At 40.5% G+C, this 25000-nt stretch overlaps 1 protein-coding gene across 11 annotated transcripts in view; it reads right to left on the reverse strand.

Moving 5' to 3' along the window:
- Positions 1 to 702: 702 nt before the first annotated feature.
- Positions 703 to 25000, reverse strand: part of arhgap23a (Rho GTPase activating protein 23a) — a 68429-nt gene continuing 44131 nt past the window's right edge. For 4 of the 11 annotated variants that reach the window (XM_060893023.1, XM_060893019.1, XM_060893020.1 and 1 more), the window contains 19 exons: positions 24714 to 24768; positions 19840 to 21394; positions 11705 to 11863; positions 11162 to 11273; positions 10809 to 10848; positions 10311 to 10448; positions 9348 to 9656; positions 9146 to 9207; positions 8723 to 8835; positions 8491 to 8609; positions 8218 to 8370; positions 7759 to 7837; positions 7579 to 7652; positions 7275 to 7364; positions 7055 to 7180; positions 6903 to 6944; positions 5585 to 5678; positions 4119 to 4150; positions 703 to 3730 (listed from right to left, as the gene is read on the reverse strand). In XM_060893023.1, coding sequence (XP_060749006.1) covers positions 2288 to 3730; positions 4119 to 4150; positions 5585 to 5678; positions 6903 to 6944; positions 7055 to 7180; positions 7275 to 7364; positions 7579 to 7652; positions 7759 to 7837; positions 8218 to 8370; positions 8491 to 8609; positions 8723 to 8835; positions 9146 to 9207; positions 9348 to 9656; positions 10311 to 10448; positions 10809 to 10848; positions 11162 to 11273; positions 11705 to 11863; positions 19840 to 21394; positions 24714 to 24768 — 4795 coding nt within the window. In that variant the 3' untranslated portion in view covers positions 703 to 2287. Of the gene's footprint in view, positions 3731 to 4118; positions 4151 to 5584; positions 5679 to 6902; positions 6945 to 7054; positions 7181 to 7274; positions 7365 to 7578; positions 7653 to 7758; positions 7838 to 8217; positions 8371 to 8490; positions 8610 to 8722; positions 8836 to 9145; positions 9208 to 9347; positions 9657 to 10310; positions 10449 to 10808; positions 10849 to 11161; positions 11274 to 11704; positions 11864 to 19839; positions 21395 to 22274; positions 22539 to 24713; positions 24769 to 25000 lie in introns of those variants that run through there. The other 7 variants (XM_060893017.1, XM_060893024.1, XM_060893025.1 and 4 more) reach the window with 7 other exon arrangements.

A 25000-nucleotide genomic window follows, 5' to 3' on the forward strand; every position in this document is an offset into this window, starting at 1 on the left:
TTTCATAGTCATATTAAGCTCATTTATCAATATCATTTAATATTAATTATAATATATAATTAAGTATTTAATTAAGTTAGTTATTAGAATGGACAGTGGCTTAGTAGTTGCCACATTTTCTCCACACCTCTGGGGATAGAGGTTCACCCCGTGCCTTTGGGGTTTCCTCCCCTGTCCAAAGTCATGCATTGGTGGCTTAATGGCATCTTTAAATTGTCCATGCTGTATTGCTGTATGTGTGTGTGTGTGTGTGGGAGATTGTTCCCTGCAGTGGATTGTTCCATTGTGCCCTGTGTCCACTGGGATAGACTCCAGGCTTCCCAAGATACTGTGCAGGATAAACAGGACAGAAAATGCAAGAGTGGATAAGTTAATAATTTCTATAAAATGTAACTCCACAAACTTTGCTAAGAATAGATGAGTAGAGCATCATTTCATATTATATTGTTATATCTGTATCTATATCTGTGCTCTACATATAGACTGGATTGTTGAGCCATCAGGTGTTGTAGGTGGGGGACAAATGATTTTGGTCACCAGCATTAATTTTGGATAAATCTTTAAGCATCAATACTAAAAAAAACTAGCCCAACTTTCTCAAACGAGCCCAAGTGCGGAATCAGCCATATGGCCTCATTTGTATAATGAAAGATTGCATAAACAGTAATGAAATAAATAACGCAAGCCAACACGACAACGCACTGCAATGCCCAGCAAGAAGGAATTTATTATAGCATGTGACAGGCCGTTGGACAGACACTCTTCTGCAGGTTAAAGTTCTTTTCTTTGCATTGAGGTGTATGAAGTTCTGCATAGTACTGGTAAGTCACAGAGAAAAGGCCATTTATGAGGAAATAAACAACAGTCTATCGGAGGTTTAGTTCTGTTTTTGTTTCTTTTAAAACAATTAACACCCCAAACGAAAGTACTTATTATATTCATACAAAATATATAATATATATTTTATATATACTGTATACAAAACAAAAAAAAACATTAAAGAAACCATTTCAAGTAAAATCTTAAAAGAAATGATCACGCACCTATGTGCGCTTTTGTAAACCATATATAAAAACAAATTAAAAACAAATATGATATTATATGCATATTTACAAGATTAACTTAGCAAGGCTTTGTACAAATGTTACAAAATAGCTGAACGCACATACACACTATACACAAACCGTTTCAGACAAAAATACACAGATGAAAAAAATGCTTAGAACGAGCACTGCAAGCTCAGTGAGTGTGTGTGTGTTAACAAGGGGACATGAGCAAGGTTAGGGGTCCGTTTCAACACATCTAACGTTGGCAATCACTGTCTCACTAATACTGCATTAATACTTTGCTGAAGTCTATACTTGAGTATAGATGATGAAGAAAAGTGTGTTTTTCTGTCAATGTTTGTGTACCCTTTATATATGTCCCAGGATCTTTGATGAGGCAGCATCGTCGTTGTTAACAAGACAAAGAAAAGGTAAAAGCGGGTGAATTAAATACACTCCATTGGACACGGTAAGATAATGAGTACACGTCTTAAGGGAACACACAGTAAAGCACCAAAACACACAATGACCCCAATGTAAGTGTGTGGCAAGATCCCTGGCAGTTCTTTAAAATGTTATGTGGAGACCCTGCTGCTCTCTGGCCCTTTTGTAACACACTGATAAAAGAGCACTCAAATGACTGAAGGAAAGAGAATAAAAACTTTGGCAACAGTTAAAAACTAGCCCTGTGTCATGCAAGCAGAGCAGCTATGAATGGGGGAAAAAAAAGAAAAAAAAAACAGAGTTAGTGAACCCGTTCATTGATACCCCTCTTCCACCAACAAGGTGCCGGATCCCGAGTGGGTGTAGAATAGTTTGGAAAAATGTTTTTGGGCTATGGGTTTTATCACTCAAGTTATTTTCATGGCCACAAGACATGAACAGATGAATTTAAAAAAAAAAAAAATTCTACTGTGACTCAGTGGTTCAATGAGGAAACAACTGTTTCACTGGAAATTACATTTGACTAAATAGTAGCTACATTGATAATGCTAGCAATGCTGCACAAACATCACTCAGACTATGTTGCTAAAGGTAAGTTATCTTGGGGTAATTATGGTCTGTGATGATGCCTCTGTGTTCTGTGTTCACAGACTTTGACACAACAATATGTAAATATTATTTCTTATACCAGTGGAAAAAGGGTGGCTGTTTAAAAAAAAGGTTCCCAGGCTCCTATATCGAGCACCATGTTAATGGAAAATGGGGTATTAAATCTAATTACTCTGATTCAAATGCTGTCACACGCATTCGTGGAACTGAGAGGTAGGTGGGGCCCGGCATAATGAAGAGGCGTCAGCTGAGGAGCGCTGAGGAACGGGGATGGGCTTCTCCCCCAGACGTCGGATTAGAACGGAAGGTTTTGGGGGCGGGGCCGGGGGTTTGTTGTTGTTAACAGCAATGGAGGCTTGAGAGCTCTTTTGGGAAGAGTCAGTAGGCGAGACCACAACTGTGTGTCTCCTCCAAGCCCGCCTCCGCCGGCATGTCTCAGGCGAGAGAGGTTTCCTCAGCCCCACGGAACGTATGTCCTCTGCTGAGCCGAGCAGACGTGCACGCACCTGCTCTGCCAGAGATGCCTGATTTGTGGCACCAGAGGTAGAGCCTAAGATAGAGGGCGAAGCTAATAGGTGACTACTGGATGGGGTCAGTTTGGGTGAGTGAGAAGTGGAGGAATCCAGGAGGCTGGTTCTTGTTCGCCCTTTGTTAGAATGCGGTTCCTCCTCACTGGGTGAAGCACTACGGACTTCTAAAAGATCTAGTGAACGAGCTTTGGCCTTTTCTGTTTTTAGGCGGCGGCGTGCTAAAGTATCACACTGAATTAGGCGATGGGAGTTGAAGGAGGGTCGGTTTTGGAGGCGTTGGGAGGCAGTTGAGGAGGAAGTGGAGGGAGTGGAGGAACGTGCTGCACTTTCAGTTCCTCTTTCTACAAGTTCAGGGGTCGGATGTTTGCAGGGAGCAGAAGGAGACGCTGGCATGGTTGTGGGGGCGGGAGCAGGAGCGGGAATAGGAGTAGGTAAAGAGGCTTTGTAGTGTGTGTACAGGAAGCTGCGTGGTGCAGGTGGCTCTGCTGAGGTGTACATATTTGATGGAGGTGGCATACATTTTTCAGGACGCTCCTGCGTCAGAGACCGCGAGGCAAAGCCACTTTCATTGTCCGTCTCACTCACCAGCTCGCTATGCTCATCATCTGCATCGTCACCCCGTCCCTCAGAGGCTAAACTCCGCCCCAGCGTAGAGAGAGTGGAGTAACCCGAGACAATAGAACGTGCATCATCCCCTCTCCAGCTGCGACCTTTTGTTTCAGACCTCTGGTCCTCTTCTTCACTAAGGATAACAGAATGTGCTTCTTCCTCACAAGGCATTCCAGGTTTCTCCTTGCCTGGGGAGGCCACAGTCACTTCCGCATTCTCTTCATCATCATCTTCCGCTTCCTCATCTTCATCCTCTTCTGCCTCTGCACGTGGAGCCATGTCAGATTCACACTGCTCTGTTCCCTTTCCCTCCCCCTCTCCATCCACAGTAAGACTGACTCTGATTGGCTCTTGTTCAGAGTCATCGTCAGTGCTGCTGCCCAGGAGGCGGGCGGTTGGTCGTTTTCTACGTCTCCGAGTCACAGCAGACATGATGGCTAGCGTCGTCAGGAAGTCCTTGGCTGTCAGATCACGTTTTGACCCTCCAGAGCCCTGAGCAATGACAGAGGTCTGACCTTCATTACAGGATATAAGCAACTGTAGTGCCTATTAGACATAATGTTGAATATAGCTAAATGTCAACAACAATAAGACATTACTGTTAATAAACAAATTAAGTGTATCCACAAAGTGATATGAACCAATAGTGCTTACTTCCTTCTAAAGAATATTTCACTTCACTACTATATATTCTAAGTAAACAAAAAAATGTATTCAATTTTTTACAGTTCATAATACAGCTGCACTCCAATAAGTGACTTGCAGTACCTTACCTCTACCAGAGAGGTCTCCAAATCCCTAAATTCTCAAATAGCACATATACAGCAGCTAGATCCAAACATTGCAAGCTTTTGAACTGCAACACTTAGTCAATCCTTACCTTTGATTTTGCTGAATCACTGTTGGTTGAGTCTAAAGTCCCAATAAAACAGAAAAAGAAAAAAAGAAAAGAGAAAGAGGCCAAGATGAATAAGTATATGGACATGTTTCTAAAAAAAAATGAGAGGCACAGAGGCAATAAGACATCAAGAGGCGATCGCGATTTGGATCGCAAATCTGAGCAAGAATTTTTGACCTTAATTTGTTTTTTAAAGAACTCTCTCATGCCTTCTTGACTCTGTGCCTGTCATTCAATATGAAGCTCCCCAACAAGAGACAATGTTCACACAAGATTCAGGACAGGCAACATGTGCATGACAAACGGTTATTGATTGTCTAGAAGTGATGCTCAAATGTGAACAGGGTCTCCAAATCTGCAGCGTTAAAGAGGATCCACAAACATGGTTGACATCACGTCACATACTGATGACATCGACTCATCAAAGAAGCCACGTAAGAGACAAGAGCAGGAAAAGGCAGAAGGGCAGGTAGGACGATTTCAGAGACATGGAGGGTGAAAACATTGTGCTGACACATACCGACACCCAGCCATAATCAGAAATTCTCTCTCTCTCTTTCACACACACACACACACACACGCAGGCTTTTAAGCGTTCACTCACTCTCTCACACACACACAGATGCACACACGCACACAGGGTATGGCAGGCGAAACCCATCCTACCGCAGTGGCTGCTCCACAGGCTCAGCTATGAGAGGGACGCAGAAATGTACAGAGAGAGAAAAAGGAAGAGGAATACAGAAAGAAAAGGAACAAAAGATGAAAAAAAAAGAAAATGGAAAAGTGCAGAACACACAACATGCAAGAAATCTGTGTACTTTTTTGCACTTGGTTATATTTACTAGGGATTGTCCAATCTTATCCAAAAAGGGCCAGTGTGGGTGCAAAGTTTCATTTCAGCCAAGCAGAAGCCACAGCTCATAGTATTAAGAAAGCCAAGATTGACTAAAAATACTGGGGGAATTTTGATTGGAATGAAAACCTGCAACCAAATCGGCCCTTTGTGGATAAGATTGGACACCTTGGATCTAAACACATATTTGTAACCATTTCTACTGAATGTAGTGGCTTTTTATGGGAACACCACTCACAACAGTGTTATGACAGAAATATCATCACAATTCTTCATTTCTATGTTGTATCACTGTATATAGGTTTACAAAATGGCAACAATACAATAGTGTGGCCCTTAAAAAAGATTTTTTTATATATGTTTGATTCACTTTATTTCCGTCTACAAAAACGTAACATCTTAATTTAACGCTAATCATTTTAAAGATTTAGAAAATAATACAAAATCTGAACAAAAAATCTGAGGATTTCTTCAGTTTTTCTTGAATGCAGCATTAGTAATTTAAAATAGACTAAAACAAGTTCAGTGCCGTTAGTCATTTAAAATCCTTTTACTTCTCCTCAGACAACGAACAAGTTTTGAAGTCTCTCACCTGAGATCTCGCCCAGCAGTCCAGCTCGGCCAATGTTGGATAAAAGGTGGTCTATATTGGGGGCAGGCTGAACGTCCTCTGTGTCCACCGGTGTCTGACAGAATGCAAAGAAAGAAAAAAAAAAGAAAGAAAGAATATCTTCAATACACAGTAATTCAAGGGCTTTCGAACTAAACATAATTAATAGTGATCACAGGCTTTCTTATCCAATTAAATACAATTTAATTTGTTTATATTATTGCACAGGTGGCACGGTGGCTTAGTGGTTAGCACGTTCGCCTCACACCTCCAGGGTCGGGGTTCGATTCCCGCCTCCACCTTGTGTGTGTGGAGTTTGCATGTTCTCCCTGTGCCTCGGGGGTTTCCTCCGGGTACTCCGGTTTCCTCCCCCGGTCCAAAGACATGCATGGTAGGTTGATTGGCATCTCTGGAAAATTGTCCATAGTGTGTGATTGTGTGAGTGAATGAGAGTGTGTGTGCCCTGCGATGGGTTGGCACTCCGTCCAGGGTGTATCCTGCCTTGATGCCCAATGAAGCCTGAGATAGGCACAGGCTCCCCGTGACCCGAGGTAGTTCGGATAAGCGGTAGAAGATGAATGAATGAATGATATTATTGCACAAGGTTTTCCAGCATGGGAACGGTTTGGGACAGAGGACTTCTGGTTTTATCAGTAAATTGACAAGAGCAAAAAGAAATAAAGATGCTGTTGTGAGAACAACTCTGTATAATAAGTGCAATAATGTAAGTATAACAGGAATTAAATATAACTGGCAAATTGCTGTGGTCTAAAAGGAAAAACATTGTTATAGGAAAAAAATACCACCACTCCATTGTGGATTATTCCTTAATCAACTGTAAAACTTGCAATCTTAGCTAAAACTAGCTGAATGTTCTGTAACAGGTTTTTTACTGAGGACTTAAAGCATTATATCCAACCGTCTGTCTCGTTTATCCTACACAGAGTCAGGGGTAAGTTTAGAGTCTATCCTAGGGGACTCTGGGCACAAGGTAGGAAACACCCTGGATGGGGTGCCAACCCATCACAGGGCACACATTCTCACACTACGGCAACACGTTTTTTAGAGATGTCAATCAGTCTACAGTGCATGTCTTTGTACTGGGGTGGAATCTGAAGGAAACCCCTGAAGCACAGGGAGAACATGCAAACTCCTAGATGGAGGCGGGAATCAAACCTTTGATAATGTTTCGCATTTTTCGAAGTTACACAGAATTATGATGTAGAATGAAAAACAAAAGACAAATTTAAAATTAGAATAATGAGTTAGAATCAAAGTTATCACTGAATCTGTACTGTACCTTTTCATCCTTGTCGTGTTCCTCACTGAAGAACCAGGCATACTGCATGGAGCAGTGAGAGAAAAAATTAAGTGTATATGAATACTAAGTAAAAAAAAACTAAAGTAAAGACAGTTTTTTTAGTGGCGGTGTTTAGCATGAGAAAGCTTTACATGCTGGATAAGAGTTTCGATGATTTTGTAGCGGTCAGGCATGTGGGTGACCATGTCCGTCATATTGTCTTCTGATGTTCTCACAAGAGTGGGTCCAAAAACTAGTGCCAAGTTACGAGGCTCCATCTACACACAAACACACAATACATAAAAATACAGGTAAATCTACCACTACTATAAAATAGGCTATATATGCATTAGATAGCTAAATAGAACTGACCTTATTCTTCTCTGAGTGATTGGCTACGGTCTTCAGATGACCAATTAGAAACTTTAGAGTGTGGAAGTAATAATCTGGTAAATCTTGGATCTGTAGAGAAAGTGACAGGAAAAAAAAAAAGTGAAATCGCTTTAGTATGAGAGGAATAAAAACTCACTGATCACCAGGGCCACATCATACCAGCCTGGTGTTTTCCAAGTTTTAATACTTACATTGATAGAAACAAACAAGAAAAAGAGATCTGTTGGTGTGTGTGTGTGTGTGTGTGTGTGTGAATACACCGGTAAAGATGCCACATTCGTACCAGTTTCTTCAAGGTCTTCAGCCTGTCACTAGGATTCTCCATACGATTGGCATCGATGAAGTCGTTATATTTGTCTACCAGAGAAAATTAAAATAAATGACCATGAGAGAAAAAACACAAATGTGAACAGTCATGGCAGAACGATAAGATTTCAACATTGAGGCTCACAACAAGTCTCACCGTCGGTAAAGAGGGGTTCTGGGAGCTTTCGGAAGAAAGATTTGAGCAGGCTGCTCACCACGTTCAGGTCCTGCCACCGCTGGATCACACAGAGATACATGACACGCAGGATAAATAATAATATATATCATGAACATTATTTAGGAGATTTATACATTGATGCTGATCTTAAATAAATGTAGGGCTTATTAAAAATGTACACGTATCATATTAGTTCATATCTGTGTATGAATGTTGAGAGACATTTATGGTAAAATTGTATAAACAAAATATCATAATAAAATCATCGGTTATTTCTAGACTTATTTAGTAAACGTTAATAAATTAAAAAAAAATATTTGTTGTTTCAATAATTTCAGGTGATTTATGTCTTTTGTTGTGAAAATAATTTTTACATTTTTTTTATAGGTGTGTGTGCATGTGTATGCGCGTGTTTGTGTGCATGTGTGTGTATCTCGCCTCCTCCGTAGTGTTAATGTCACAGCCCTTGTTGAGTTGGTCCTGCAGGCTGGACACCACAGCGTTGTTTCCTGGCACTCTGTAGATTCCTGTGTACTCCAAACCCATCTCCTCCACCAAGCCACAGCAGATCTCAACAATCAGTGGAACGAACTACACACACACACACACACACACACACACACACACACACAAACATAGTGCTACTAAGCCAGAAGAGTCCTTCTAATTATTCTATAAAGAAGTGATTAACACCAGCGTTCACATTCAGACCTTGTTATTGCAAGCAGGTTGGCAATCCTCCAGCCGGACTCCGAACGCTTTCGGGTCCGCCTTCTTCGCTTTCTTCATGAAGTTGATGCCCCATGGAGATTTAGGAGGACTGCTCTCCTCTGAGAGTGGCAAGAAAATGATAATAAATCAAAATGAAGAAAGAGAAAATATAGAATGTGTGATATTAGGGCTGGGCTCTTGGCTGATGTCAGTGTTTGTGAGAAAGGCTGACCTTTGGCTTCGTGTTTGGGGGAGCGCGGGGGTGCACCACTGTTGTCAGCTTTGGTGAGCAAGAAAGTCATGCGTGTCACTCGGGGAGATGAGTCAGGCTTATTACCTGTCGGACTAAATTGAGACACAGAGAGGTGACAACAATAAAGAGAAATTTTATTAAGCTTATATAGTAAACAGTTCGTCACAAAATCAACATCAAACTTAAAAACTGCACAAAATTAAATTATAACACCTTTAATAGTAATAAACATTAATAATACCCTCTTTGTATTGTTTAAATACACAATACAAAGCTCATGTGTTGAAAAGTGCGTTGTGTCATATTATCTTAGAAGGACAACTCAAAACTGTGTGACCTCTAAATCGAAAGTTGTCATGTTTGTTTATTCAAAATATATCACTTCCTTTTAGTTCCACTTACCTCTGCTTCCTGTAGTCATTCAGTTTCTTACTGATGAGAGCTTGTCGAGAGAAACCCAACTCCTACCACACACACACACACACACACACACACACACACACAGTCCATCAGCTTCACATATCAAAACCAAAACTGATAAAAAGTCTAAATTAAAATTACTTCGCTTTTTTTTACTCTTTTTAACATTAAGTTTTTCCCTCACCTCGCTGTCAGTCTTGCTGCTTTCCCGGATCACTCTGATCCACTCCAGCATGTCATCTCTGTCCTCAGCCTGCAGCAGGTACTCGCAGAAGTCCTGTGTGGTCAGTCGCAGCGCGTTCTTACGCTTCGTCTCGCTGTATGCGATGTCCACCAGGCAGCCACGGATGCTGATCGGTTGCTCGTCTTCGGATCCGCCTCCCAGGGCGGCACCTTTCAGCAGCGCCTCCCTCTTGTCTTTGTAGAGGTAAAGTGCACCGAAGCGCAGCACTGAAAAAACCCGCCTCCAGGGACGAATGGCACTGCCCACCTTCTGAAACGTGAAGAGAGAGAGATGGTAAAGCAATAATAATAATAATAATAATAATAATAATAATAATAATAATAATAATAATGGGGGGCACGGTGGCTTGGTGGTTAGCACATTCGCCTCACACCTCCAGGGTCGGGGTTCGATTCCCACCTCCACCTTGTGTGTGTGGAGTTTGCATGTTCTCTCCGTGCCTCGGGGGTACTAATTGTCCCTAGTGTGTGATTGCGTGAGTGAATGAGAGTGTGTGTGTGTGTGCCCTGTGATGGGTTGGCACTCCGTCCAGGGTGTATCCTGCCTTGATGCCCGATGACGCCTGAGATAGGCACAGGCTCCCCGTGACCCGAGGTAGTTTGGATAAGCGGTAGAAAATGAATGAATGAATAATAATAATAATAATGATTATTATTATTATTATTATTATTATTATTATTCTGTCCAACATTCTTTAAATAAACCAGTAAAAGACACAAAAATGTGAGATTTAATGATCACCGTGTTTCAACACTGATTTATGAACAGATTAGCTGCTCTTTGAGTCGCTTTTTTATAATGAATGTCATTCAAGTCACATATTTTTTCACAGGAGCAATCCTGTGAATTGTTCTAACGTAAGATGAATTTGTGATAACATTGTGTATGATTGTCCTGTCTCACCTTGCCCTTCTCAGTATGGATCTGTTTGTAGTGCAGCCATCCTTCTTTCCTCACGTCACTGTAGCTGATGCTACCCAGCTCCGAGGCAGAGTGGCGCTTAGAGCGAGCTTCATCAGCCACTGTCAAGCTGTCCAGAGACTACACACACACACACACACACACACACACACACATGTTACACAGAATAAAATCTAGAATAACATATCTCTAAACAAAAACAGAAATTCTGGAATTTGTTTGCTTAATATCCTTTTGCTTAATATCCTTTTCTTTCCTGCCAATTTGCTGAATTTGTTTAATTTTTTTAACCCTTTGTACCAGGACACAGGTTTTCCATTCTGCCAGTAAAATGGAAAGCGATATATAGGATGTGATATACATGAAAATTGTTTATATTACGGAGCTTATATTCGCCTCATTTTAAAAGTTGAAGACGCAAACAGTTTGCAGGAGGAATAGAGGTATTTTCTGCCATGAAAACAAACTACCGGCACTTACCCCATCACCGAAGAAGCTTTTAACTCTCTTTGGCAACCTCCTGAAAGGAATCAAATACACCATATGAGTCAGTAGGCAGGGAGAGGTTTCATCCTTCAGCGTAAATAAATGCAGGAGAAATATTTATGAAACAAATGAACACACACAACATTTATGAATAAACACTGTAAGCAAAGTTTAAGAAAAATCCTCTTAATAATTTGTTTCAGTTCTAGTCGAGTTCCTGCAGGAATACATTTATAGATACAGGTATAGATATAGGAATCAACTCTGATCAGCAGCTGTAATGTTTACAATGAATAATAAGTCAGACTTTTAGGCATGGATCAAAAATTAATTCCTAAATGACTTACGAGAAGACCCGCCCATCGTCTCTGAGGGTGTGCAGTCCATCGTCACATGACTTGGAGCGCTCAGTGGTGATGGCCAACAGATAAGATGAGCGGCGGCTGGACTTGATGCTGCCTGCTCAGAAAGGCGAGAAGAGCAAAAGAGCTGATTGTACATGCATGAGGACTATGGAATAGCTTGAGACATGGGAAAGTGTTAAGGGGCAGGAAAAGACAGCAAGGAAGAGATGAGAGAATAGCGAGTGGGGTGAGCAGGGGATCTTAAGGAGGGATGCAGGGCGGATAGAGGGACACTCTTTCCGGAAGTTCTGCTGAAGATCGTTCAGTCCTGTCACGGTTCAATCGTGCAGGAGAGCATGCAGACGCAGGCTATGATCTCTGTCTCATGTTCTAATACATGCACGAGTTTATATGTGAACGAAAGAAGCAGACGGATCTGCTGTATGTGTGGAAAAAAACCTCAGATGTACATGAGAAATGTGTGTCTGAGCATGCATTTCTCTCTCTCTCTCACTCGGTCTCTTTTTATTTCAGTGCGAGACTCACTGCAGTCATGGGAGGAGAGGCGGCTGAGGGGGAAGGTGAAGGTTGGGGAGACGGGGCTGGTCCCCACAGCGGGGACGGATTTAAGGCCGCCACTGGACACGACGGACGAGGCAGGGACGTGACACGCCCGCAGATCTGCGCTCGGGCTGGTTGGCTCATCTGTGGGAGGAGCAAAAGGACAGAAAAAAGAAGGGAGGAGAGATTGGAAAAAAGACAAGGAAGGGAAGATGAGGGATACAGAGGAAAGTGGAGAGGAATAGAAGGAAAGGAAATGATTAGAAAACAGGAAAGAGCAGGGATGAGCAGAGAGAAATGAGAGGGCACAGGTTAAAGGAAAAGCAAAAATACAGTACTGCTTGGTTAATTCATCAAACACACATGTTTTTCTCTCTCCACAGTATCACGAAACGACCGAACACGTCGTTTTGCATAAGTGAAACAAGCCGCTGGAAAACAAACCTCAGACCTCAAACAGAATGGACGAAGGTTCGGAAATGGAAAGAATTCAAACCTGAAGAACATTTTAAAACAAATATTCCAAACTCTCATCCATCACAAAGAAAGAAAAAAAAAGATATAAAATATCTCAGCTCTGATCATACCTGGATCGTTGTCCTCCATAAGAAAAGTGATCAAAGTGGAAATGAGACATGTGAGGCGTGTGTGGACTAAAAACAGTTTCAGTTCTTTTAGGAACCTGTGAATGTGTGTTTGTGCAGGTTTCTATCCAGTGCTTCAGCAGCGTTTATCTAGGTATAGATAAAGTCATAGTGCATGTAATGGGAGGAGATATGAGCATGCCATTTTCACTAAAATGATCTGTAGGGATTGTTTTAATACCCAATAAACCTGCTAAGTATAAACATTAAGAGGAAACATCTATACAGCTTTATCTTTATTAAAAATGTATACCCTCGACATAAACATGCCATTTAAATATGTTTACTGTATATAACTTTATTTATATGGCATTATTAAGTGTGAATAAATTATTGCTAGTAAACTAATTGGAATTTCATATTCTTGGTGATTTATATGTCAAAAAATACTATAACCATTATTAAGTCATTATTAAATCTGCTAACAAGATAGATTCAAAGGATCTTTGGTTAAAGATTCCAGATCCAACGTCATCCAATTTAAATATCCGTAATTCAAACTGTACAGTTTGTCACAGAAGTGATAAACATTTAATTCAAATCATCCATCAATTTATATTTAAAGTTACTTTAATTCTTGCGCTCGATTATTAAACCACCGCTCCATGACGCTACCTAATGCTATGAAATTAATTCAGCAGCAACAATTCAATTGTATTTCTGTATATACTGACAATGTCCTCTTACAATTTCACTAAACGCTTCTGCTTTCAGTTCCCCCCTGACATTCACAGCAGCAGAAACAAGCTCTCTGTGTTAATTATTTATCTCTCTGTGCACTTTCTTCTTAGCACCAGACCTGAGAAGCTGTGAAGCTCCTAGTACTAGAAATCAGTCACATCCAATACACTGCAATACTAACCTCAGCCACAAGATGTCAGCAAAATGCACTGCTACAAAAGCCAAGAAAAGATGGTGTTTTCTCATGAAGCTTAAATTTTATTTGAACCTTTTCTCTCTTTATCTCTTTACATATATAAATCTACATTGGCTAATCATCCAGTTTTACAACATCCTCAATCGTTTTTATTCCTTTTCACCCACCTTGTTTTGCCCTGGTTCCTTTTTTCATTATTTCTAACTGTCTCAGCTTTCTGATCCAACATACAGCCGTTTTCCTCACGTCCCTTCTTGTCATTGTCAGCAGGTGTATGTCAACTTATCTCATCTCCACCAAAACTTCACCTTGTTGTTGTCTTTAATCCCTAATTGTATCCTTGTTTTTCTCATTCTACATTTCTTTTCCCGTTCTCTTTCTTCCATAGCAGCACAGAATTAACCGTTCTCTCATACTGAGTTCTGGAGGTGGATGAGAAACCAGAGCGAGTGAGAGAGAGAGTGAGAGGGAGAGAGAGAGAGAGAAAGCACAAACATTCCCAATCACTCACTCACTCTCTCAAACACACATACACTTTCTCATATGAGAGCGAGCGAGAGAGAGAGAGAGAGAGAGAGACCGAGAACGAGAGCGAGTGCAGGGGCGGAAACATTCCCAATCTGGGATGCAGAATCTGGACTGGGCCTGTTTTCCAGCCACTGGCAGAAATAGCTGCACTGTGGGTTTAACAAAGGCACTTATTACTGCCGGCCGAGCTCACACACGAAAAAGCAGCATCATTAACATACAGAACATACCCTTTTCCAATGAACGCTGTGCATTCGCTGTATAGATATAGCAGACTGGTTGGGTTTCTATTTTTACTGCTGCTCAGTAATGCAAAACAAAAAGAAAACTCAATTTTCAACCTGTTTTTCTATTTACTATAATTTTAGTGTACGAGCAGTTTCCATGGCGAATCATTTCAAAATGTTTCCATGGACTGAGAACAGAACACAAACCTGTTTACTCATTCATAATATATCCAGGGCAGTTCCTGAAGTAGCCAGTAAATATCTTTACACCCGAGCCTCTGCTAAAGTCTCGTCTCTGATTGGTCAGTAAACGCTGCTTAATTTCCAAACTATGTTAATGCACTCGATCTCATATGTTACTGTTGTGCAAATTGCATAGTGAAAACTTTGTGTGGGTTTATTTATCGTTTATGGAACGAGTCTCCAGTCTGAGTTCAGAGTTCAGAAATAACTTGTTTCAGGGATATTCCACAACCTTAAATATAACAATTGTTAGCCTGATGGCAAATTTCTGTTGTAAAATTAATAACAATTTATAAAATATCTGACTTATTTGATTATTGGAGTGTTACCACTGATTCAGCTTTGTATCAGGTCATACCACACGCAAATTATGTCTATTTTCTATTCCTATTCGTGTTTGTGTGATACCAACAGAGTAAAAGAAGCTCAAAGTAATCATGGTTTCTGCCTAATGAAACATGGATACCACAAATATAACAAAAACAATTTCAGCTTGTATTGCTGAAAGTGTAGTTGTAATGGTTATATTTAAATGTTTTATGTATTTTAAATGTATTTTATGTATTTACTGACTGGGTTTATGACCCTTAAGTGCCTCCATGGCCAGGCAGATGTAGACACTTCCTGCAAGCAAGAAGTAAGTAGATGCCATACATAAAGGAACATTCTGGAAGCTGGAATCAGATGAGAAAGAGCAGAGGGGTGATCTCAGAGAGGGATATGGAGACAGGAAGTACAGAAGAACAAGGGGACATCACAAGCTTCTGAGAGATGTTCACAGGTCCTGCTGTTGTGTGTGTGTGTATGTGTGTGCATGAAGACCCCCTTCTCTTTGCACACATGACACAATGGTACCATTGAGGGTAGAAAGAGCTGAGTGTGCTGATTGTGTCCGATTGAGCATGTGTCTCACCCCCTCACTCCAAAACCCCTCAGTTCCCTTATCCCCTTTTTTCTCTCCTTCCGAATCTCTTGCATCTGTGCCACTCCACTATGGAACCCCTGAAAGAACCAAATCCAAAAGCCATGCCTGAGCTCCATAATAATTCAAGACCAATTTAATTATATTGCTTCTTTTGAATAGTAAATCTGTGGTACAATATGTTTTGATGACCACTTGCATTACACATGCATCAGGCCAAAAGCTGAGACTTTGTTGTAAAAATAGTTTTGCTAGATATTGGTTTAAACATAATTCAAGTGTAAATTCTCATGGAGGTTATGTTCATAGTTCTGGATCTAGTCACCAATGATGTAGTGTAGTTTTCATTAGCGTTGCCAAAGAATGTCTACTTTCACAACCTGGAACCATGGTTTAGTTTGGCTCAGGGGCAATTGAGGAATGCTGTGCTGTTAATGCCAAAGAAATGACTGGATAAATATTATATTAAAGAAGTTAACAATCCAGTGAGTATGTCTCTAAAACCTAAAAATAAAGCTGAATCTGAGTTCAAATCCTGATGATTGTACAGCTATCTGTGGTTTAGCAGCCAAGAGAAAAACACTCATCAAAAACTTTGTTTGGGAAAGATGGCATACGCTGTCACATCCTTGTCAATCACAGCAATGTTAGCCAATTGTGGGCATCTTTGAGCTCACTTTTATCATGAATGGAAATGTGTTACACTGATTTGTGACACAGAATAAGCAGCAGTTTGAAAAAATGTGGTTAACTTGCTTTATGTTTGTTGGAAGCATGTGTTAAACTTCACGCTTCCTGATTTGAAGCTGACTTATTATACATAAGAGCTGGCTAGTGGATTGAAATTAGCCAAAGAAGACAGATGACCAAATTAGGGAGAGAATATGGGGGGAAAGTTTCCTCCTCTCCTCAGGCTGTATTCAGAAGCAGGAAGGCATGTAATCATTCCCAAATCCAATTCCACTTAATGCTGTCTACCGAGATCCCATAATATGGCTGATTTTTAAAGTAACAATGCATATTCGTTATTGATCAGAAACCAAAAAAGATTGTAGAGAACAGTGGAGACTGGAATCCATTGTTTATGGACAAGCAAGTAAATTGACTCTGAGTGCTTTATATACTTTATATTCTATCAAGACTTTCAGGGTTAGTATCATTAGCAGCGTATACAGAGTTTCTTAACCTGAGGGTCAAGTCCGCCGGTTGTAAGAGTACCACTAAAATGCTTAAGTCTGCTTAAATTCACCACCTGGAAACCACAGAAGATGTCTATCAACAGACGAACACCATCAGCTGTTGTAACACAACAAAGTTCGACAGCTGACTTGAGGTAACACACTGAGTCATCTTTAAGAAGACAGGAAAGACCATGACATATTTTTAACCCTAAAAAAGGGGGTTGCACTGGGAAACAGGTACTGTAAAATATTCCTGGGTCTGAAGTGTGTTTTCTTACAGGTGTATTTTTAGCTTCAGAGTCCTGACTTCTACAACACTGAATGATGAGACACTGAGATCATGCCTACACTGTTTATTACTCATCACCCATAGCCATGTGACACAATAAGCTTCTCAGAAGAAGATACAGTCACTGGACAGTAAAAAATGACAAGACTTTTGTTTGAAATGGCGCCAACTAAATACAGCTGTCAGTCTGTGAAGGAGACAGCCATGTATTTTATGGACATAATTAGAATCTTTCGTGAAATGGATAGATTTGGTTCAGAAAAGTATCGCCTATGTGTCTAGCAATGATAAAACATTAACACGTTGAAACTCTTATACACAAAGTCTAAAGGAAATAATAATCTTTAAAGGTTGACTGTGGGTCAGGCCATATTTGTGACAGATTGAGGCCACTCTAACTTCACAGTCCAGGCCAGAAAGCACAGAACAATAGCTTGACATCCATTTAACTGGCCTGATGACCTTTGTGCTCTGGGTCAGAACCAGAAACACAGGCCTGATTTATCTGCTAACAAAACAATCAATCTAAATAAACGTGACTGTTCGATGGAAGCTGCTCAGGCCATCCTTCTGTCGCTTCACGTTTTTTGTGAACTGTTTCATTCAAAACCACAGCAAAGGCTCCAACTGAAGGTCCCTGACGAAATGCACAAAAGTTCTGAGTCAGTATTAATGAAATAACTCACCACACCCAGAGGGAGTGCTTATTTCTATTCAGTCGCTTCTATTCTACATGGGTCAGTTAACATTTCATAATAAAAAAGGAAACCGGAAGGCCCGGGATCATCTCAGTTCAGAATAGCCAATCAAGTCAAAATAATAGACCATTCACCAGTGTTAGTGTGTGTGAGTGCTGTACAAGAAGAAATCACAAAAAAAATAAAATGGAACACGATCCACTTGTCATGCGATTTCATGCTAAACTCACACTCATGTGGATTCCCTTATGACTCTGTGTTTCTGACCCAATAATGACTTTTAAAAACCGGGCACAGATTATACACACACGCTCTCTTGGTAGTGACGCTGAGGTTAAACACACTTCACACACCCTCACATACACACATTTCTGTGCACTTTCAGTTCATTTTAACACTGCATGGTGTGTAAATGTGCCTTGTTCTAATCCCATGAAATATTCTGGTGTACCTTAACTATTAACTATTTCTAGAAATAAATCTGACAGCTTGTCCAACATTTTGTAAATGTGGTATACCTACTCTAATGTCTTGTAGGCACTAACAAAAACAGCTTACTAACACCGACATGAATCCACATACTGCTTTCAAGCCTGTTATTTACATACAGAGTAAAGCGATGGTTTGCCTTTTTTACATATTCTAAATGGATAAACTTCACTTGCTGTCTTGTGGAGAAATAATTCTTCCTCTGAGGGTAACACACAACCAAAAGCAATATAAATGGATGCAAAACACTGTTTCCCAACTGCCCAAAGATTAGCTTGTGGGTGTGTATTCTGTCATTTCGTTTTCAGGTTCCCAAGCATGTCATGGCTTGCGAACGTGAAAGCATGTAGATGTTTGTACATTATTTATGTACCCAGCCTTCTAACCTCAGTTACTTGTCCTTCACCAAGCACACACATACTCACACACACAAACAAAACAAACACAAACACACACATACAAGAATTTAAATTGTGAAATAAATAAATAAAAGCATGGGTTTTAGTAGTCACTGCTCTCTCTAGGTTGTGCAGATGTGTTTTTAGTCATTACCAGCAGTGTAACTATTGCTGCTGGGCATTCTAGGCTTTCATACAGACTTGTGTGGAATTGAGGGTGTGTTGTATGCAAAACAGGTTGTACCTCTGTCAGGTTTAAACTCTTTACTCAACTGTACACTTTTCTTTCCCAGGTTCTATCCCAGCTGAGTCTTAGCAAGAGTCACACGGTGCTCGAAAAAGGAAGAGACATTTTACAACAAGCTATTTAGTTAGCATGGCCTGTACGTGTATGTGTATGTGTGTGTTTGGGTGTACGTGTGTGTGTGTGAGATGGAATGTGTCTATACACTGCTTTTATCTCCTTTGCTTGGCATGCTTAGCATTTTGTCGGCCATTTTATTTCAAAATCTCCTTTTGCTCTTGCTCTCTTCCCCAGTAGCAGACAAGCTGGGACATGAACACTGCAGGCTTCAGGACAAAACTTACACACAAACAAACATACTCACACACACATATATTATTCTGTCCCTCTCTCTTTTCACATGCTTGGATTGATCAGCCAAATGAAAGGACTATTAGTAAAGACTGTCTCACAAGTTCCCGGATAATGAAGCAGAATTCCTTAATTCTTGATTCAGACACAGCTAATTAATAGCATCTAAAAATCGTCAATTACTGAAGCAAAAATGCCTACACACATACAAATACATCAGACAGAGGAAATGAAGGGCAATGCAAGTGGGTTTGCAAGCCCTTATGACAGACAGTCCAACATTCCAGTCAGTTTATTAAGCATCTGGCCACTTCATACTCTTGCTTCCTTAACAACTAGTCTAAGTGCCAGAGAAATGCATTTATTTTTATTATAAGAGTCGTACTGTTTGCGTCTTACACCCTCACAAGCCAAGACTTCTAGCTTTCAGTAAAGAGTCTGATATGTTTTGTCATTAAATAAGGCTAAGACACATACTTTTAAACATGTCCAGAGATAGCTTTTTCCAAATAACTTTTAAACACAGGATAGCTTCAACTTTTTTCAACCTATAAACTATTAAACTGTTTTGAAAGATCACTGAGTCGCCAAAGTGTTACCTAGTTTGTTTTGACGCCTGAAAACGGCGTACAGAACAGTGAATATGCGGAAGTGTGGAGAGCTATTTAGATTGCAATCTTCAATATCCTGAAACTTGTGACTAATATAAAAGAATATCAGATGCTACAGAGCCATGGGCAGAATATTCAAGGTTAAGTCTGACACATCTGACATGCAACAAAAACACACCAAAACAACATAAGCTGCAAAACCATTAAAAGTAAAATATTGTAAGAAATCTCAAAAATAATAAATTAACAGTGAACCAGCTTGCACTAGTTATAGGTAATAGAGATAGTGAATGGACTGAATACAACATAACAGTATTGGTAAAACAGAGAACACAGAGAAAAAGAAACAGCCAAATTAGCAAAAATGGAGGATGACTTTAAGCAGAAAGGCAGCACCCAAGGAAGAAGAGAAGCTCACCAATGAAGGGGATAGAGGCCAGCGAGTCATCCTCCACAGAGAGTGGTGCAAGATTACCGTTCGCATGCCGGTGGGAGGAAGAACCCTCTGACTTCACCAGGGCTTCCTCAGGGTCCGAGGTAAAAAGTAGAGGGTCACTTCCGTCAAGTGCCAGGGGGAGTCGGTGGACATGGCCAGCCCTTCGGCCCATGGGTGGCTTTTGCCTAAGCACCACCTCTTGGACCTGCACTTGGGTCTCCTGCTCTACCTTCCCACCCTCTCTTTCATGGTTAGTTGGACGATGAGTTCCATCCTGTCCTTCACCAGATGTTGAGCAAGCAGCAGCAGCAAGTGATGGAGCAGGAGATGGAGCCATGCCCTCAGGAAGACTGGTCCAGCTGAGGCGTGGCCCCGTGTACGATGGGTCCCGGAATGACTGAGCATGCTGTAGAATCCGTCCACTTTTGCGGTTAAAAGAGGGACTGTAACTGCGGTAGCCGATCTGCTCCTGGTCCACACTCTGGCACGAGGTCAAACGACGGCTCTGTGGTGGATGTTGTGATGAATAAATTGGATTTTGCTTTGGGGGGTGTTGTTTCTGTTGGGGAGGGTGTTGCTGACAACGGTGCTGCTCAGAAGATTTAGATTGGTGTTGGCGGTGAACTTGAATATGACGGGTAGTAGGTGGCGTCTGTGAAGGATTAAAATGGCTTCCCTGCCCCTGGGGCTGTTGCTGCCGCCAGGCTTGGCCTTCATGCCGGGGTGAGAGCGGGCAAAGTACCTGGTCTAGAGCCTCTAATGAACGACCCGAGTGTCCGTAGCGACTGCGTAGAAGGTTCTCGGACTGAGAACGGTTCTGGCAGACAGAAGGCAAAACTTGCATCCAGTGAGGATGCTGCCCAGAGTGCAGCAATGTGTCCTGAGAGGCACTCTGGGGAAAATCAGTCCTATGTGTCCGTCTGCTTCGGCTTAGCTCTGCCAGGCGGTCCTGAGAGAAACTGCGTTGTCGATGGTTTAGAGAGCGCGCATTTAAGCGTTCCCGTTCCCGTTCTGACACCTGGTTGTAGTACCAATTAGTGAGGGCTTGTTGGGTACGTTCACTGCTTCTTGAACTTGACACTGGTGCAGGTTTTGGTGGGCTGCCCCATGACAAGTTTTCTTTGCTGCTGTTCCCATGCTGAGCTTGGTTCGGTGGACTTGTAGAAAATGAGGAAGAAAATGAACGTCCTCTCTGAGTCATACCATACCGGATTTCCTCAGTGCGATGGGCAGGACTGCTATGGTTGACACCCCCGGCTTCATGGCCCTCTGATGCCCAGGCCATACTGGTGGTGGTAGGTGCACTTGTCCGGTTGTCAAGTGGTGGGGAAGGGCTGGAGGCAGAGCCGTGCCAGCGGCTCCAGTTGTCCAGCTGGTTCTGTCCCATGTTGGGGGACCGGGGAGAGATGGGGCAGGGGGTGTGGCTTGGATAAGGCTGGGAACGTGGTGGGTAGCACAGAGGGGGCGGTGGAGGAAGATTTTGGGCCCCTCCTGTAAATGGTGCGTTCCCTTTCAGGTAGGCATCATGAGAGTAAGCCTGTGATAGAAAGTGAAAAAAAAAATTTTATTATTATAAAAGAGTTATAAAATGTTACAGCTTATAAGACTGGGAGTTTGGATTGTTTGGTGAGCAATAAATCTCAGCTAGCAATAAATCTCAGCACAAACTATCATCACAGAAATTAAGACAAAACACTTCTACTTCTCACCTATTAACACAAAATACCCTAAATACTATGTTACAGAACACACATGGTGAAACCTATTTAAGTGTTTTTCACTTTAAAGGTAGCACACCCATCTTTTTACTGGTTATGCATCTAAAAAAATGTTGTTCCTGTTGCTAACATGCAATACGATCAATAAAACAGGCACAACACCTCAAAAAAGGCAATAAAGTCAAAGTAAGCCAAATTTCACAATCGAATTGTGCATGCAGTATTGACTTCTTCAGACAACATCCAGATAAACTAAGCTTGGTTGTTATTTTCAATGCGATCAATATGGTAACTTGTCCCATAGCTCGGCATTGCACATTGTCAATAGAGACAAATGCATGAGAAGCAGAAAGAACAAAATGTTCAGATATAACAATCACACAATCCATGGCTCATGACAACAAATCACATGAAAATATCTCACCACAAAGCAAAACATACAGCTGAAGGTTATACTAGTGTTCCTAACCAACAATACTTTTATGCATATGAAGGAGATTAAGCTAAAGAAATTCAGTCACACACTATTTACAAAAAAAACCACAAAACAGTTCGGCCAGCTACAAGAACAACTGCCAAAAAAAGCTGAATTATAACTCATATAGACGAGAATACAAAATCAATACAAAACTGAATATTTCATGCACATGTATGCACGCACATAGCCGAGGGCACGTAAACGATCCAAAACTCACTCACGGAGTGGGAAGAAAAATTCCTATAGGTTTATTTTAGTATCCTGAGAGTACCTCAGTTTCTTACTCACTCCTCTTGTGCTGAGCTTGTACTTCTCTATTTCACCTTTCTTGCTGTCCTTTTCCTGGTCGTTGATGAACTCTTTTTGAACACTGCCCCTTTTTCTTTAGGCTGTTTCTCATTCAGTGCTTCTTCGCTATCTGGTATGGTTTGTTGAGAAGAACCCAACCCAGCACTCCCTCCCTTCCTCATCTCTCTCTCTCTCTCTCTCTCTCTCTCTCTCTCTCTCTCTCTCTCTCCACCCTTTGAGAGTGTGGGAGTGGCCACACCACTCATGATGTCATCTATGGAATGCAGATGATGCGGGTGTAAGGAGGGGGGTCTGGTGCAGCGAAAGAGAGCAACAGATAGAGAATGAGTGATATGAATACATGAAAGGAGATGAGTGAATAACCATTCCTACAATAAGTAGATAAAGTGTGTATCTAATGTGTTCTAAATGGAACAAAGTGTGTAGGCTGTGTGGGTGCATGTGTGTGTGTGTGTGTGTGTGTGTGTTTCAACCTCTCTGCACCGAGTGCTCTTGCATGTCTGATCATGTAAACGACAAGGTAATTAAGGACCGATACGATTATGGGAACTCTGGCAAGTCCGAGTGTGTGCTGTTCGAGAGGAATGTGTTTTGGTGTGTGAGCATTTGTCTTGTGACAGTTTTGTAATCACTGAAGAAACAGACAAATCTGAAATGCTGAAGTAATCTAAAGTAATCAGATGAGTCACTGAAAGACTCTATATTTATATCAGCATCGTCCATTTCGAAAGAAAGTCTGACATTCAACAAGTATCTGTAACTCTCCAAGAGGCTTTTCTTATCTTTTGTACATCAGCGCATTCTAAAATGCACACTCACTCACATATGCACGCACACACGTGCATCCTTTACATGTTTGTGGGTGTGTCAAATAATGTGTGTATTAGTGCTGACAAATTGCTTTAAAAGTCAGCTATATATTTTGCTCTCTATTAAGTGTAGGCCGTACAGCCCATAGACATATTTTTATTTTGAGATTCTTTTAAACATTTGTTCTATTTTTTTTTTACTATAATTACATACTTGTTGTTTGTTTTTAAAGCTCTTAATGGTCAAGCCCCATCTTATCTCACAGATCATCTTATTCCTTTTTCATCCACCAGATCTCTAAGATCTGCTGATAGAGCTCTCTTGGTTGTCCCTTGTTCACGCTTAAAAACGAAAGGTGATAGGGCTTTTTCTATTGCGGCCCCCCGTCTCTGGAACCAACTTCCACTGGACATTCGCCTTGCACCTTCCAGTACACTTTTACACTTTTAAAGTGAAGTTGAAAACATATTTTTATTCCCAGGCATTTTAATTGGATTTTGTCTATGTTCTATTGTTTTATTGTATCACCTGTTTTGTTTATTTTATGTTTAGTTTTTGACTTTGTACAGCACTTTGGTCAGCTCTGCTGTGATAAATGTGCTATATAAATAAACTTTACTTACTTACTTACTTACTTACACTCATTCTTGTTTTCTTTCATTATTTTAAATGATTTCTTCAGAAATGATTCTCCCTTGTAATACACATTTATTCCTGTTTTTCTTTGTTGTTTCTTAATGATTTACATTTTTAATATTATTACTATTACATTTTAATTAATTTCATATTATGTCCATATTATATTCTAATTAATTTTAATATATTTTTTTCATATACTTATTAGCCTTGAATGAATTTAATCCAAACCGCAGTACCTCAATGTTAAATTAAGTCTTACTGATATTAGTACTGGTTTTAGAATAAATCTTTTTTTATTCTAAGAGGAAGTGGGATCTTATTTATCCCATCTGGGAATATCTGGGAATTTATTTTAAGTTAAAGGGGCCCTGCTATAGACCACTGAAATATAGTGTAAAACGTGCTGCTTTCTTAAGCAAAGCAAAGCAGAACAGAATTATAAAATTATAAAATAAAATAAAAATATACAAATAAAAATAATTGCAAACTTGTTCCAGGTTCTTATTTATTTATTTGTTTATTTATTTATTTACATACTTACCTATTCATTTATTATTTTTATTTATATTCATTTCACCACAGTAATGCTTTTTTTGCTGCAGATTTTGCATCACAGCAGGGACAATCCTCCGGTTCTCTGTAAACTATTTATGCTTCCTGCTTGAGGATTAAAAAAACAGCTAACTGAATACTGCACTGTATGCCTGAGAAAACATCCTTGGATTCAGTCTCAACGTTCTCGTTCTGATAGATTTACGTTAGGTGACTGCATGTAGAATAGGGGTTTCTTCCTATTTGAATGTGGATTTTTAAAATCTTAAGTAACATTTCAATATTCAAATGTTTTAACCTCCCTAGTGTGTACATATTTTGTGTGTGTGTGTGCGCGATGTTACACTTACCAGCTGCAGTACATCCTCATCCTTTGGCATTATGGAGAGCTCCAACACACTCTCACTAGAGAAAGAGAAAAAAAATGTGAACTAAGAACATATTAACATTATATAACGTTAAGCACAGATATGAGCGTAGATCACGTCAAGGTTGTGCCAAATGTTTATTGTACACGAACCCAGCTAGGACATGACTATTTTTCAATCTATTCCCATATTCAGCTCTTATATTATGATGTAGGATGAAGTATGATTGCTGTAACATCTATCAAAGTTTCAATCAAAGTCTACAGATA

Source organism: Tachysurus vachellii, chromosome 18, assembly GCF_030014155.1.
Source record: "Tachysurus vachellii isolate PV-2020 chromosome 18, HZAU_Pvac_v1, whole genome shotgun sequence".
Lineage (NCBI taxonomy): Eukaryota > Metazoa > Chordata > Actinopteri > Siluriformes > Bagridae > Tachysurus > Tachysurus vachellii.